General features: G+C 41.0%; 1 protein-coding gene across 29 annotated transcripts in view; it reads right to left on the bottom strand.

Moving 5' to 3' along the window:
- Positions 1-16,725, bottom strand: part of Rims1 (regulating synaptic membrane exocytosis 1) — a 470,293-nt gene extending 453,568 nt beyond the window's left edge. For all 29 annotated transcript variants that reach the window (XM_040729554.1, XM_021228503.2, XM_021228500.2 and 26 more), the window contains exon 1: positions 16,395-16,725. In XM_040729554.1, the coding sequence (XP_040585488.1) occupies positions 16,395-16,558 (164 nt within the window). In that variant the 5' untranslated portion in view covers positions 16,559-16,725. The remainder of the gene's footprint in view (positions 1-16,394) is intronic.
- Positions 16,726-17,102: the final 377 nt, after the last annotated feature.

The following is a 17,102-nucleotide window of genomic DNA, read 5'->3' on the forward strand; positions in this document are numbered from 1 at the left end:
CTACTTCCTCTTTCCTGAAAGATGTATCACTCTTGGCTTCAGCGCCACCTCTGCCTGCGCATTGCCAAGCTTCTCGTCCTGATAATGGACCAAATCTCGGAAACTATTAGCCACCACTCAATTAAGTGTTTTCTTTGTAAGAGTTGCTGCAGTCATGGTCATGGTGCTCTTCATAGCAATGAGAATCCCTAACTATGACAAAGCATGAGCTATTCTGAACAATTTTAAACAACAGCATTTCTAGGACATCTGTGAGTGTGTGTGTGTGTGTGTGTGTGTGTGTGTGTGCGTGTGTGCATGTGTGTATGTGTGTGTGCATTAATGTGAAGGTGAGAAGGCAACTTCAGGTGTTAGTCTGCCTCACACCTTACCTGAGAAAGAGTCTCCTATTTGCTGGCACATACAGAAGGTTAGCTGGGAATTCTCTTGTATCTGCCTGCCATCACTGAAATACAGATATGTGTTGTCATACAAAGCTTTTCATGGATTTTGGGACATCCAAACTCTGGCCAACCTAGTCACACAGAAAACTTAGCCCATTAAAAGTGTTTATATATTTATATTTGATATTTCATTTAGCAAGTTTTATGATTATGTACTTAGGAATTTAATTTACTGTGGATTAGAAAAACCCTAATAATGCATCCCTGTGAAAAGAATTTGAGTGTTCTCAGTTGGAGGTATTCCTCATGATACAAACCTAAGATGGCATATTTTCTCCAATGCATACAGGCCATGTGAAGTATGTATGTAAATTCCCATGCATTCATCTGAGATGATAAACTGAAGAGGTAAGCCAGAATGTTTCCTTGCCAAAACAACAAATAGGAAGAATTACATCCGTAGGCACAATACAGAATAAACCTATTATAACAGTTTGCTAAAATAAGGCTTACTGCCCTAACTCAAAGAAAGCTTCCAGTTTCCTCTACATGTTCTCACATTGTACTAAAGTGACTACAATGAATAAGAGTATTCTGGAATAGCACAATGTATGAAACAGAGCTTTAATTGTAATCCAAAATTCTTTTATATAGTATCAACACAGCAAGTACTGGACTTGTAAGCTAGAACAGGGCTCCTGCACAGTAGATGCACCTACTTTATACTTTAAGAAATGTGAATTCTGGAAGCACAGTACTATTTATAGTCAAACCATCATAAAATAGTATTACAGTGGAAAGTTGCTAAAGCTGCCTAGGAATGAAAAGTTGTGCCCAGTACATTGCATAAACATTGCTATCACATTGACGCCTTCTTATTCTTATCATTTTTTTTCTTATTCCACAGATAAGAAAATGATGGTAACAGAGGACCAGACTACTCCAATAAGCATTACATAGTATATGGTAGAACTGTGGATTACATTCTAAGCCTTTTAATCCTGTAATTAACACCTGGGTACACTTCACCCTGTACCTCATAATAGCCATTACTAGTAGTGGTTAACAGTTTACACTGAAGAAATTCCTTTTATCTTCATTATAGTAATTTTGTCATAATAGTCAAGTTTATTTGTCAGTTGCACGGAATACTGGCTATTCTGCTGTGTAACCCTGTTCTAAATTATTTCTATTTTACTGTCTATGAAGTTAGGTAATAGCAATGACAGTTTTATAAAGTGGTTGTACCATATTATAGCATCATACTGAAGAAGAATTTGAGTTTCTCCAGTCCAACTAAAACCATGAGCTATGGAGCCAAATATAGATTATTAATGACTACTGTGAGTGGGGAATTAGTTTTCCCCAGGGATGAGCCTCTTAATTGGTTATCTAATACCAAGTGGTCAGCTCTAAAATCATATACTTATAAGGAACACTAATGGACTTATATTGTATTTGTGTACTGTGCATAAAAAAGAAATAAGAGAAAGAGAGGCCATTAATTTGAGAGGGAATATGGGAACATAGGAAGGATTGGAGGGAAGAGAGGGAAAGGTAATGGTGTAATTATATTTAATTTTAAGATATTTTCAAATGAAAATAGAAAGTGGACTATATAGGTAAGCAAAAAGTTCTCAAACAAGAAATATTAATAAGCAGTAAATAACTTTTAAAGTGTAGAATGTTCTCAGTTATCAGGGAAACTGGTAACTGATAACTCAGTTATCAGGGAAACTGATGTAACTACTTTCAGATTTTTAGACCACTCAAATGTAAACAGCCAATATCAGGAAGACAACTGAGAACAAATGCTGACATGGATGTGGGGAAAGGGAAGTGCTTATGCACTGCTGGTGAGAGTATAACCCAGGGCAACCATTGTGGAAATCAGTTCTCAAAAAACTAGAAAACAAACTACAATATGACCTATCTATATCACTCCTGAGCCATACCCAAAGGACTTTATATCCCACCAGACAGACAATTGTACAACATAAGCACTGCTGCTCTGTTTATGATAGCTAGCAAATGGAATCAACCAAGATGTCTGTCAACTAATACCTGAATAAATAAAATGCTGTACACATACATACATACATACAATGGAATACTTAAAGCTTTAAAGAAAAATGAAATAATGAAACTCACAGGTAAGTGACTAGAACTGGAAAAACATTAAAGCAAGTGAAGCCATCCAAGCAAAAGGAAAGTAGAGAGGGTAACACTAGGGGCAGAAAAAATGCAAGCAGGGAGGATGGGTGGGTGATGAGGAAAAAAGATGTTGTTGAAAGGTTTTACCAAAATGAAGAGTGCATGTAAAACCTATATATGAAAGCATACTCTCTCACACCCAAGGAAAAAAATAAAATTAAAAGAGACAGCAGAAAATAGGTGGCATGACACAATAAAGGGAAAATACTCAGGGTTACAAAATGGGGGAATGTGGACTAGAGAAAGGCAGGGGAGGGGGTGACTCAAAACTACATATATCTGAAGATGTTTTAAGTTATTACTTAAATATTTATCTCTCTCTCTCTCCCCTCTCTCTCCCTTCCTCCTTCCCCTCCCCTCTCTCACACACACACACACACACACACACACACACACACATATATTTCTTTGTATATGACTCTCCTGGTTATTATTTTGCTTCTCCTGTCACTGCAGGTTTATTGTCCTCTTTCACCTCTCAAGAGTGAACTTCCTGCCTGAGACCTGGGAAACAGGGAGGACCCTAAGAGAGATATGCATGGTATCCTGGAGAAGGGGAATGGGACAGGAATTCCTGAGCAGATAGGGAGCATGAGGGGAGGAGAGAGGGAGCTGGGAGAAAGAAAGGGGGAGAAGAGTGGAGAGGAGGACATGGGAGAGCAGGAAAGTTGAGTCTGGGGAAGAATAAAGGAGAGCAGGATGAGAGATACCATAAAAGAGGGAGTCATTATAGGTTTGAGGAGAGATCTGGCACTAGTGAGATTCCCAGAGATCTACAAGGATGACCCCAACTAAGAATCTAAGCAATAGTGGAGAGACTACCTTAAACGCCCTTCTCCAATAATGAGACTGATGACACCTTATATGCCATCCTAGAGCCTTCATCTAGTGGCTGATGGAAGCAGAGGTAGACACTCCAGATAAACACTGAACTGAGCTCCTGGAACCCAGCTGCAGAGAGGGAAGAGTGAGGAGCAAAGGGGTCAAAGCGACAAAGTTGAATCTTAGGTTCCCCACCTAACCCTCAGATCATCACAAAAGCTGGTGGGACCAGTCACAAGTCAATTCAAGCACAGTCCAATAGGAAGAGTAGCTGTAGCCTCAGCCACAGAAATGTGTCTCAAATCCTAGCATTCTCCCACTACCACAAGTCCTTGTTTCAGTTCCTCTCATCTGAAATCCTGCTGGTGTCCTAGCTAATCTATACACAAGTGTGTTCTGGGCATTCATTCAATCTGTTCTTGATACTGCATCCAGTGTAATCTTTTGAATATACTAATGGAGTTATATCAAAACTCTCTTAATGGGATCTCCATTTTAAGGTAAAGCAAACATAAATATGAGAAAACAGTCAAATATGGTGATATGTGTCTCTAATCCCGGTACTTGGGAGGCTGGGGAAACAGGGATCACAATCCTGGGCCTGCCTGGTACATAGCAGGACCCTGTCGCAAAAACTTTATGCGAATACAGATGCAACTCAAAAGCATAACAGTAAAAGCTATTTGAAATCATAAATTACTCTATATTGAAGATACATCTCAGCAAAGAATGAAAATTTGAAAATAAAATTCTCACAATTACAAAACAATGATAGAGTATGAACATAATATATATCACAGCAAAAGGGAAACACTTCCTATTTTGTAATTTCTGTTCATGATCTATTTCATTAAATAACACCCAATACACTGATATTCAAAATATGCAAAGTTGATAGAATTCCCTTGGAGTTTGCTATATCAGGAATTGGCCCCAGAGAGGAAACAAATCAAATCAACTTTTAAAAATTTGTTTAAATTTGCTAGAATTATGTGGTATGAATGAGTAATGCCAGAAAGGAACATAAAAATAAGCAAACAAAAGGAAGCTGCTGGATAAGGCCAAAGAAGAGTTATGAGGGTGTGTTATGCACAGGTCTTATATTAATTAACAATGCAAGCCTGAAATGATTGGAATAATCTTCAGTGACTAACGTGTCAACTACTATCTTGACTGCCAGCTCTTGGTTTCACAGCTCCCCAGAAGCTCTTATGTTCAGAAAGGTTCCGTGACATCTTGACACTCTGTTCTTTACAGAGAACTTTGCAAGTGAACCAAATACTTGCCAGTTAAGGACTGGACAGTTGCTAATTTCCCATCCACGTGTGAACAATGGCTTCCAGTCTTCAAAATTCAAAGGTGTGTGCTTTTGTGTCTAGGACTTCAGCTGTGGCATATAGTTCAACAAACACCTGTTGCAATCTTATGATGCATTGATCACAGGGCAGGTAATGCAAATACGAAGACAATGAGTAGGAGAGAGCTACCTGCAAGGAGCTTTTTTTCAAGACCAGAGGACGACTTAACTGAGGCGCATTTCAATTAAAAATAAAATCAATATAATACATTGTGATCATCTGGTCTGACTGTAAATATCAAATCAGAACATGTGTGCTTTAGACTCTGACTGAAGCTAGTCGTGCTTTCATTAAAACATCCCTAATTAAGTGTGCCTTTCTAGAGGATTTACCTTTAAAGATCTATTATTTACATCCTCCCACTCTGACAGTCAAAAATGTCCTTGGAATGCTTGCTGTTTTTCATAAAGCCGTGAATGATAAATCAAGAACACAACAGAGCATCCAAAAATTATATATTAATTTTACCTTGTAATGTTCAATGCCAAATATTTATTTCCTCATACACTCTGGTCAACCTGCTTCTCTCTGTAGTCAAGAGGAAACAGCTCATTCTTTGCTTTCTGAAATTGCCGACTGAATTTCTATGGTTAGAATTAAACCATCCCACTTTACCCTCCCACTCATCTCATTAGCAGCCTTAGGTGACTCTAGTCCACATCTTTTGAATCTACTCGTTCATTCATATACACACTTTTCAAACAACTGGGCACCTGTTATGTGTGTTTGTGATGGATACAAGAAAAATTGATGCCACCCTCAGCAGTGTATCCTTAGATGAGAAGGTTGAGTGAAAATGCTATGAAAATATATGCACAGAAGGCAAGCACTGAAACCAGCCTGGGAAGTTTGGGAAGATGTAGCAGATGAGGTGTCACTTAAGCTAATTTTAAAGGCCAGGGTAAATTTAGATTAAAAGGAAAATGTCTGATCGAGAGAGTAAAGTATGAGTGGAGCCACCAAGTAGTCAGGTAGCAATGAAAACTGACTAAGTCAAAGGAAGCAAGGAATGTGTAGATAAAACAAAAGCCACAAGGAACTGGATACTGACCCAGAAGTTTCAGCTTCATTATGGAGAACAAAAGAGATGCTACCTGTGAAACTCAAAAATCCTACTTAGGCAAACCGCTAAGAAATGTATGATGGGTGGCAATAAACTTGAAGTGCCTTCAAGACATCCAATTCAAGCAATATCTAAAAGGGTTGCAAAAACAATTCAGAATGTAGCAGAAAATTCAAAATGTGAGACTATAGACTTAAGAATCTTTCACATGTGCTTGCAATTGAAGCCACCATGTGAGACTTAACAGAAATTGTTTGCATAAAGAAAAGAATAATAGGCTACAGTAGATTTTTGGCCAATATTTGAGATTCAAGATGGGGCAAGATAGAAACATTGGAGGCAAATTAGAAGGAAATGGAACTGCAGATGGCAGAGAGTGCTTCAAGGTGACCTACAACTCTTCCTATAATTATCACTCACCTTATTTATTTTCTAAGTTTTAGCAACTATACAATATCTGCGTCTTGTAGTCTAGAATTGGGTATATTTGTTTGTTATGGTTTTCTGTGTACAAGGCCAAGAGGTGTTCACTACGCTTCCTTCATAGAATTCAGGAACGAGCCACTGGGCTCATTATCAATCATTAAGTATGTTCCGTATGGACCAGCTGAAGCTGTTGGCTGACCAAACACCATGGAATGTCTCTCCTCATGCCTGTGTCTAAACAAGCCTCAGACCTTTTCGCAATAGCATCAAGGTTTCATCCTGGGCTGCTACATTAAGTGGTAATATTTGGCCCAGGGTACAAAAATCATCTACAAATTCAAATTACCTGTTTGAGACTTTCCCTTTTAAATTATACTTTCATGAAAAACAGTGATGATGTTCAGATTTAACACCAGAGTAGGAGCTATTTATAACTTTTGCTTTACCAAATTTTAATAACCAATATAGAAAAGATTGCCTATATCAATGCATTTCTATTTCAAATACCAGGATGTAAGATATATCCTTTTTTTCAGAAAGAAGGGATTAGGAAAGAATACTTAAGCTCTGCTATATTACAATACAGAGACAACCAAGAAAGATAAATCTGCTAAGCTGTGTGAAATATAAAAAGGGAAAGCCACTGAGTTACCTTACTTTTCTTCCCATCTGTTTCCACCCAGACACTAAGTAATTTTTATGACCTTAGCAGACCTCTAAATGTCTACATATACTACCTCATATTTAGAAAAAAGGTACACATATATTACTATATATACTACACTATATTTTTGAAAACTACTGATATTTTGACTTATACAGAACATGATACTAAAAATTCAGCTTAATTTTTCTAAAATAATCAGCAAAAGAAAAATGAAAACAAAAATAGCATTTTACAGACTTTCTCAATTCTTTAAATGACAAGAGCAGGGTGAATGAGATGGATCAACAGTGAAAAAGATTTGTTGTTTCTGGTGGTTTGAATGGAATTGGGCCCCATAACCTCATAGGGAGGTGTGGCTTTGTTGGAGTGGGAAGTGTGTCACTGTGGAGGCGGGTTTAAAGGTTTTCTGTGCTCAGGATACCACCCAGTGTCTCAGTTCACTTCCTGTAGCCTTCTGATGAAGGTGTAGCCAACACCATGTCTGCTGTATAACTCCATGATCCCCTTAACAATGATAATGGACTGAACCTCTGAACTGTAAGTGAGCCACCATAATAAAATGCTTTCCTTTGTAAGAGTTATTCTGGTCGTGGTGTCTCTTCACAACATTTGGAACTGTAACTAAGACACTATTCTTACACAGTACCCAGGTTCAGTTGCCAGAATTCACAACAGCCTAAAACTTCAATTGCAGAGAACCCAACTCCCTCTTCTGGTCCCTGTGGCACTTGTCCTTACAGAGTACATACATATTCATTCAGGCATCATATGCACTTACCTACAAAATAAAAACTGAAGTATAAATGACAAGAGCAGTCATGAGATCCACAATGATTGTGCACCAATAACTGACAACTTTAAAATAACTTGGTACCTTAGTTACTTTTCTATTACTATGACAAATACCATGACCAAAGGCAACTTGGGAAGGAAAGTGTTTAATTTTACCTTTCAGGTTACAGTTCATTATAGACGGAAAGAGGGAAGTCAAGATAGAAACTCAAGGCAAGAACCTAGAGGCAGAATTGAGTAGACATCAGAGGAATGTATTTACAGTTCTGCTTCGCCTGACTTGCTCACTCTGCCTTCTTTTTTTTTTTTTTTTTTTTTTTTTTTTTGGTTTTTACGAGACAGGATTTCTCTGTATTGTTTCAGAGGCTATCGGTCCAGCCCGGCCTCGAACTCACAGAGATCCGCCTCCCTCTGCCTCCAGAGTGCTGGGATTAAAGGCGTGCACCACCACCGCCCGGCGCTCACTCTGCCTTCTTAAACAACCCTGGACCACCTGTGCTGGGGCAGCATCACACACAGTGAACCAGGCCCTTCCAATCATTCATTAATCAAGAAATTGCCCCCAACAGACCTGCCCACATGCCAATGTGGTGGAAGCATTTTCTCATTTGAGGTTCTTTCTTACCAGATGACCCTAGTTTGTGACAAGTTGACAAAAACCTAGCCTGACCACTTGGTTTCTTGAAATTAGGAGTATTCTTCAAAGACCATTGAACAATACTTCAGGTACAGAAATACAAGTTGAGAAGTAATAAAATAAACAATGCAAGGTCTGGCTAGAGCAGGGAACCTTTATCAGTAACTGCCACTGTGTTGTCTTACTTGTGAATATATATCCATATTAAATATGACAGCCCATTAAAAGACAATAAATAGCCTAAGATATCTCCATGGCAGTACAGACACTTTAATTGGTTTTCAGTGCACATGCCTTGTCTATATAAACATAATAATATCTTCCAGACAAGTAACTTAACTTAATGATGAGTAATAAAAATAGTACTAAACAATGTCTAAATCATTAACTGGGTATTATCATCTATATTATCTCAGTTTCATTCATTATGCTTCTTTAAAATAGCTAATATTCTAATTAATACCTTAACAACTTACAAATTACATAAGATTCTTTTTGACAATATTACATTATCTTACTACTTAAACTTCAAAGGGATTATCAAAATATTACATTCTAAGTTCTACTTAAATGAATTCACACTCCAGGGATATGGTCTCTAAACTGCAGGCTGTACTTTTGCTAGGCTCAAAAGAGAATTTTCATAGATAGTCCTGTATGCAGATGTAGCTTAAGACTATTATTTGAAAATTGGCTGAAAATTTGAATCCAGCCTAAACGTTAAAGAAGCATCCACTGAGGTTCTATGAAATCCAGTGTCTCATTTTCAGCAAATCATTACTGTCAGCCAAACAATGACTTCCAAGATTCTATTCTCCTTGTTTGCATTGCATACTGCTCTGATAAATTTTAAGATTTTAATTTGCTTGCTTTTCAGTGGTTTGATACAAATATTTAGCCCAGGGAAAAATCTATAAAGAGGAAAATATAATCTAATTTTTCATCTAAGTTGATACTTAAAGTTGACAGCATGAAACACTATCCATAGCAAGAAATTGGTATAAAAATGAAGGCAAATCAATATATGAGCCACTCTCCCTTTAAGAAATCCTAGTTTTTCTTTAAATAAACACTTACATGTATAGGAAGCCTTCAGCTTCAGAAGTAGGAAAGCCCCAAGCCTATTCTGTAGTACAGTCCCTTGTTGTCAGCTATCTCACTGGCCTATGTAAAAATAAATGCACATAAAACATGATATAAGAAGGTAAGACTATGTGTGCAGAGAACATTTAGCACAGAAATTTTAAAATGTTAAATGTGTCTGCTGCATTATCCAACAAACAGCTGAAAAGATATACCATGTTACGAGTCAGTTATTTATTACACCCCATGGCACAGAAGTTAATACTTTTTTCTTTTTTAGTAAAAGATAACAAAATAAATTACCCTAAGCTAATTTCTCTTCTCATTTTGAACTAGGTTTGCCTTGTTGTTATTTCAAAATTTACTATTTTCCCATTACTTTTTATGCTATAAATATTTATGAGCTATTTAATGAGAAATAATGAAAATTATAACTTCAGATAGGGCTTTGTAATTAGTCTAACTTTTAATTCCTTGCCAAATTCCCACCTTGGTGTAACTTCAATCTTGGTCACACTGCCTCGACAAGACTATGGGTGGGGCCAACTCCAACAAGACATCCTCCCCACAAGTCCCAAAACCTTCAAAAATCACAAGGAGGGGGTGATTCTGGGGGTCAGCTATATTTTCAAAGTGAAAAGGCAGTAAGAGCAGTTTCTTGGATACAGTAGTTTGAAGTTTAAATGTGTTTCTGCTTCACCATGTTAAAGGCCCATGAGTGACAAGCAAGACCTTACAACTCCTGATGTATTCAACAAGCTAAGAAACTGAACAGGATGACCTGATAACATTTATACCAATAGAAAGTGATAGTATTAAGACTAACAGCTAGTGGGCTGTAGTGGCACATGCCTTTAATCTCAGCACTCAGTATTTTAGAGTTAGGGCCAGCCTCATCTACAGAGTGAGTTCTAGAATACTCAGGGCTACACAGAGAAGCCCTGTCTCAAAAGAGGCAAAAAACAAAGAAAAAAATAAAAATCAAGATAAAAAATCAACTACTACAATTAAAAAAACAAAAGCAAGATCAAAACCTAGTTCAGTATTCTGTATAGCAATCCAGTGGTCAAACTTTCAGACCATGGAAGTTCTTAAGTGGTAGGAACTACACCAGCAATAAGAAGAACATTATCACTGTTCTACCTACACATCCCATTGCCTGGCCAATTTTAATGCATGCCATTGTAATACCTGGTCTTATTGTTGAATTAACTATCATCATTCTGTGAATAGAAGTGTCCCTACCTGATAAATAAAATTCAAAGCAGTACAACAGAGAAGAGAGAGCCTCGCAGTTGAGGAGAAAAATGTCAAAATGTGAACATATTAGAGAGACCTGTGTGCGAGAGGGCAAGTAGGTCAGAAGTGTTATGGAGATGTGTGTGCTCATAAAAGCATAGGGGATGCCACCACCCACACACAGTGCTCCTGTTGCTTAGAGGATTGGCTCTCTGGATCCTCAGAACAAATGCCATAAGCAAGGGGCCAGGAAACCAAGGCTCTAAAAACTTATCTCATATGAGAAAGTAAACCAACACAAACAGGCTGGGCGGTTTGTCAAGAGTTGAGCAGGGGATGAATGGCCTTTTTGAGCATCCAGCAAGACATCTGATATGTAGAAAGGAAATAGGACATGTTAGCTCCCTACCCACAATAGATGAGCAAAAGAGCCCATGATTCCCGCCCGTACCCACACTTTTTATTATAGACTTTTAATAAACAGTGAGGGCGGGAATCACTGTACAGGAGTTTGAGGTTTTATTACTCTAGTTGCCCTGTGCCTCCGGAAAGGTTTCTTCAACTAACAAGACCAAATCTAGACCATCCAAACTCATCTCTAAAGATCCAGTGTTCAAAGTTGTTTAAAAACAGAATATAAACCATTAAGGTAAATGAAATTCAACACAATGGCACTCTTTATAATCCATGCAAAACAAGCTTATCCATATGCTTCTTGTAGACGTGGGAGAATAGAGTGTTCAGGAATTCACACTGGCATCTTTCTAGGAGGTTTTAGACTGGCTTACACAAGCCAGCCTGCCTGTTGAACGAGTTGAACAAATGGCCTTCAGAAGAGGTTGTGTTTCTCTTACTCAGATTGGCAGTGGCCCAATGATCATACTGATTTGCATACCATAGAGTACCTTAAATTTGGTCACGTAAATACGTAAATGGTAGTGTTCTATTCAGAAATAACATACACGAGTTCAAAAGAAAGAACATACACAGATCAACCAAAATACAATGGTTTTGTATCTTTCCATTATTTTTAAAACTACTTCGTTTGTTTCATTTTTAAAACCCATTAATATTTGGGAACTTCATGGTGTGTCTCTGTGTGTGTGTACATTTGTTAAGACACATTTTGTTGAAGGTGAAAAAAATCCCTACATAGTTCAAGATTAGCCTTCCTAGGCTCTAACCCCACTTACTGCGGTGTGGGGTGGGATTGATGCCACCAAGTGTGCCTGCTCCTTCTGTCTTTTCTGCCAATAGCACATCTTGAATTAAGACGCTCATATTCCAGCCACATTCACTTTTCACTAATCATGCTTTCGCTTTTTCTTCTCATCCATGCCTGCTTTAACCATAGGATACAGTATGCCTGGATATAACATGTGAAAACTTTTGTCAGTAGAAATAGATCTACATTATCGCTAACCTCCCCTTCACCCCCAGTCTCCCTAATCTATATTTCATTCTTTTCCTGGTTGGCAACTGATGTTTCTCGAAATGAGTCCTTTCAATATTTTTCAAAATACAATATGACACTTATGCATACAGAGGAAGAGCAGAAAAAAATGTAATGTAATAGCAACTTCTATTTCATCTCTTCTCCTCAAGGAGGTTATATTGACAAAAATGAAATCCCAATCCCCAGTAAGAAGGCAGGGATGCTCAAAGTCATTTTTGTAGACCAACTCATACCTTGGGAGGTATGGAACCACATAAAATTCTAACAATTTTCTAACCCAAATTCACACTGTAAGTGGAATAACTAGAAATCGAATATTCTAACAAAATGCATCGCTCCAAAGGCCTTTCCCCTGTACTATGACGTCTTCCATCATTTTGAATTGGAGGCAATTCCCTTCCCCTCAATTCACAGGAAAGTTTTGTGAACCTGCATAAGTCAACCCTGCTCCATTAAGACTAGTAGGTGATGTTCTAAGTCAGCTTAATTTGTCAAAACAGTTCTCTGAATTTCAAGAAAGACCAGAATTAAAGTAAGGAAAAATAAATGTTAGAAGCTTCTTTTTAGTTTTGCCTGGGGAAGCAGCTGCATTTGTTGTGAAAAGTCTGGGTTTGAACCCTGGTTGAGCCATGCATGTAAATCATTTTAGGATTATCACTGAAACCCTGAGGATAGGTTTGAGATCTGTGATACCTGGCATATCTTCTGCAGTGGTTGCTGTGAGGATTCAAGCACACATTGTAAGTCAGCACAGTTCACCTGATATCACACCAAGTAGAGTAATGGCTAGCATGCAGTAAATACTCAAATAAATGTTGGTCAGTTTCAGCAACATTTCAATACGGTTTCAAATTTACATCATTGAGTCATTCCCTTAATCTCTATTTAGATTTCTTTTTTTCTCTTCCTTTTCTGAAGCTCATTTCTACTGGATAAGAGAAGAGATTAGATTTTACCTATAATGAGATCTTCTCTGATATAGGTACCAGATAACACAGTTTTCCATCTATATAATATATTTGCCCATAATGACCAGTAACAGGTACTTGAGGGAGAATTCATTGAGAAAGTGAGGTTTCAAAAGGGTTCCAGAACACACACACACACACACACACACACACACACACACACACACACGAGAGAGAGAGAGAGAGAGAGAGAGCCAACTTTTTCTAGTTACGAAGCAATATTACTTAAAATTAGAAAAATTTACAAAAAATAATATGATCATATTGATGAAGTACTTCCAAGTAACTTTAGGCAACATTTTTAATTCTTGAGGGGGGAGTAAACTGAATTTTTGCTATTTATATCTATTTAATATCATCATCAAATCTAAATCCAAGCACTAACTTTTGCCAGAACTAACTATACAAACCTATTCTAATTGGTATTGTGAGATGGCTTTACAACACCCATCCATTTTCTCATTCTCTCTGTGAATGTTTGCTGTTACATTTTGTGGTGAAGCAGAGCTAACACACAGTAAGCAATGCAGAGTGATGGCCCGGCACTGATCACAAAAGCAAAATTTAAATCTAATTTCTCTGTCCTCCAGAACTTCAGCTCAGTTTGGGTCTTCCATAAAAGTAGTTTACGGATATGTGATATGGTGGATCAAGTATTGCCACAAATATCTTTATCTCTTTCAGCAAGCATTCCAAAGGCTTGTGAAAAGCATCCTATTCTCTGATCATTTTCCTTGGCAAGTTTAGAAGAGGCCACCACCCATGACTGGATGTCATGAAGTACCCCGCTACATATGTGTCATCTGAATGGCTCCTTGATCCCTAGTTTCTAAGACACGAACGAAGTTCCTTCTAGGAAAGAAAATGTAGCACCCTCTCACTAAGTGCACACACCATGACGGGCTTACGTGGAAACACACCAGCATTCCAAAGCACTCTCAAACCCACCGCTGCACAATAGGCCATGACATTAGCAGAGGAGGCTGATTGATAAAGTTAAAGCAGAAGTCCAGGATTATCAGAAGCTGTTGTATAACAGCTTTACATGCTGCAATACTATGTGAAATCGTGCCATAAAGTAATAGTATTTGCAAGCCCGTGGAAAGCAAGAGAAGGATGTGTTAGGCACGGGCAGTGGGGCAGAGCATTTAATTTCCGTTTTTCCGTGCAAATCCATACAATATTATCATTGACCCTAGGCAGTTAGCAGGTTTGCAATTCTGTCTTAAAACTCATCCACTCCCATTTAGAATCCATCACTATCCACAAGGCTTCCAGCAGCCAATGAAGAAGCATCAAGGCCACTACTTGCGTTTGCCTCCCTTTCCTATCCAGACTCTGTCAGGCAGCAGCCAGTATTTATCACTGGCTGCTGGAGGCCCCGTCTACCTGCTGTCTGCAGCAAGCACAAAAAAAAAAACAGCAGCAAATCTGCAAATGTTAGGCAACAGGACAGTGTCCAGGACAGGTGGCAGGGGCTGCAGCACTGAGGACACATGGACTAACAACCACACAGACAGACAGCAGCACCATTAGACGCCATCTATTACTTCCAGGCTCAGAAGAGGGGAAGCCTGCAGCACCACCAGGACGTCATTCTTCCACTAGGGACAGGAAGCAGATTAACGAGGTTTCTGCCTCCCTCAAGCTGGCAGGCTTAAAGTATTTGTTTTTTTGGATGAGAAGGAGCAGGGAATTCAGAAACCTGCTGCTCTTACAGAGCCAGGCCAGTCCTGGCCTTCTAAGTTAATGGCCTTTGATTTTCCCGGAGTCCGTAATGAAACAGGGAGAATGACCGAATCTCTACTATTTTGCTGTGGCCGGACACCCCACATCTCTCCTTCCCTACTCTAGATAGCAGTTGCTTTTGCTTGGGGGACCCATAGCCTGAATGCAGCTTCTCCTATTCTCCTGTGTGGCTCTGCTGCACAGAAGGGAAGGAGACACCTTCCCAGACAGCACCTTCCCTTCAGGAGGCAATTCTAGGGAGTGTGAGGAAGGCCAAGATGGGTGTGCTCTGTGACCTGGTGTCACCCCCTGCTCCCTCTCTACACTTCCCTGCAAACAGCTAACTCCAGATGCAACAGGTTCCCTTTGGCTCTTCATGCCAATTGCTTGCCCCAAATACACCTCCTGCATCAGCAGAGGATACCAAGACATCGGTACCAGTCAAGGTATCTACATATACCTCCACCCCAGGGAGGACAACTTTACTGAAATTATGAAGACTTCCCAAGGGAAGACAGAGTTGAGATCTCCTTGAGCTTCACTCCATGGGCGAGGCTAAGAAGCAAGCAGAGCTCAGCCTGGATGGCAGTACTTGCAAGCAGTTCTGAAGCAACCAGCAACACGGTGTCACACACTCCTGCACCACTAACAACCAACCCTACCCTCTACCCTCCCCAGGAAAATGGGGCACCAGGCAGAGGTCCCTGAAGAGTGGATGGGATCTAAAGACAGGAGTGTACTCAATCTCTGTCTGCTTCCTTCGGGAAATGAGAAGGCCCCAGAGGTCTCTTGGAAGCCAAAAATGAGGAGCCCCTATTTTATCCAGGCCAGAGTCATCAATCAGCCTCTGTCATTATCAGAAACTTTGAACTGCCAATGGCATTACATATGAGCAAGAAAATGAGTCTCTATACAGTTATTCTGTGTAGAACACTAGGAATATCAGGTTAACGGGGAGCAGGAAGGCAGGTTACCAAAGATGGCAACTGCCCAAAAAAAGACCCAACCTTGCATTGTAAATGAGTGAGTACCAAAACGAACACTAAAAATAAGCATTTTTATTATATAAATACCAGCACCCTTCGCTGTTGTAACTCAGATCTGCTCAGCAACTCCAAAGAGGAGCTTGCCCTCCGCACCTCCACAACCACCCTTTACTCTTCCCCTAGGTCCTACTCTGCCCTCAGCCCAGAGCCCTTCCACTGGGTGGGTTCAGCTTCACTCAGCTCTGCCTATTTCACCCTAAGGAGGTCCCCGTGTCCACCTAGTCCTCCTAGGCACTCTGTCTCAAGCCATCCTCCTGGGTTCCTAGGTTTCCTGGCTCTGTAGGGTCCTCTCCTTTCTCCGGACTCCCACATCGCTACCCTGCTCAAGCCAGGGGCCCCTAGCCCCAAGGTGAGCACCTCTGTCCGCACCCCTGCACCCTTGCCAGCCCCTCCCCCACACTGAGCCCGGAGGACCCGGTGAGTGAGTGGTGAATGGACGGATGGAGGCACCACCACTGAGGGATGGATGGCGCGCCTTAATGGGGTGTGTGTGGGTCGGGGGGGGCGCTTACTTGAGCATGGCCTCTTCTTTTGCCTCCTCTTCCTTCTGCCGGTCCATCACTGCCATGATAATGTTCCTCTCCTCCTCGGTCAGGTGGCTCAGGTCGGGCAGTTCTTGCATAGGGGGAGGCACCGTGGGTGGGCGAGGACCGCGGGGACCCACGGCCGAGGACATTTTCGTGGCCTGCCCGCCCCCTCGGCTCGCTGGCTCTGGCTCTCACCTTTCGGATTCACGCCCCGCAGCTGCGCCCCTGCTTTCCAAGCTCACAGCGAAGCCCTCCCGGCGGCGGCGGCGGCGGCAGCAGCGGCGGCGGCGGCAGCAGCAGCAGCAGCGGAGCCGGGGACAGCGAGGACCCAGTCTCTCATGATGCTTTGCCTCCCGCCGAGCCCGGATGCTGCCTTTGTTTGGGTCGCCCTGGAGAGGCTCGGGGCCGCCTGGCCGCCTCCCGCAGCCCAGCCTCGGCCGGCGGGGGCGGGCGGACAGGCGGAGGCGCGGCGAGGGGGCGAAGGCTGGCGCTGGGCTCCCGAGCGCGGCCGGGCGCGGGCTGGGCTGGCGGGCCGGGGGCGGGGCCGGGCCGGGGCCGCCCGACGCTGCTCGCTCGCGGGCTCCGCTGCCTCCAGTTTGGGGCTGCGGGAGGGAGAGCGAGAGTTTGGGTGTCAGTTAGGCGGAGTCTCGGAGCTTCGCTCCCGGGTGATGCTGCTGCTCTCGCAGACATAAG

Source organism: Mesocricetus auratus, unplaced genomic scaffold (genome assembly GCF_017639785.1).
Source record: "Mesocricetus auratus isolate SY011 unplaced genomic scaffold, BCM_Maur_2.0 Super-Scaffold_100021, whole genome shotgun sequence".
Classification (NCBI taxonomy): Eukaryota; Metazoa; Chordata; class Mammalia; order Rodentia; family Cricetidae; genus Mesocricetus; species Mesocricetus auratus.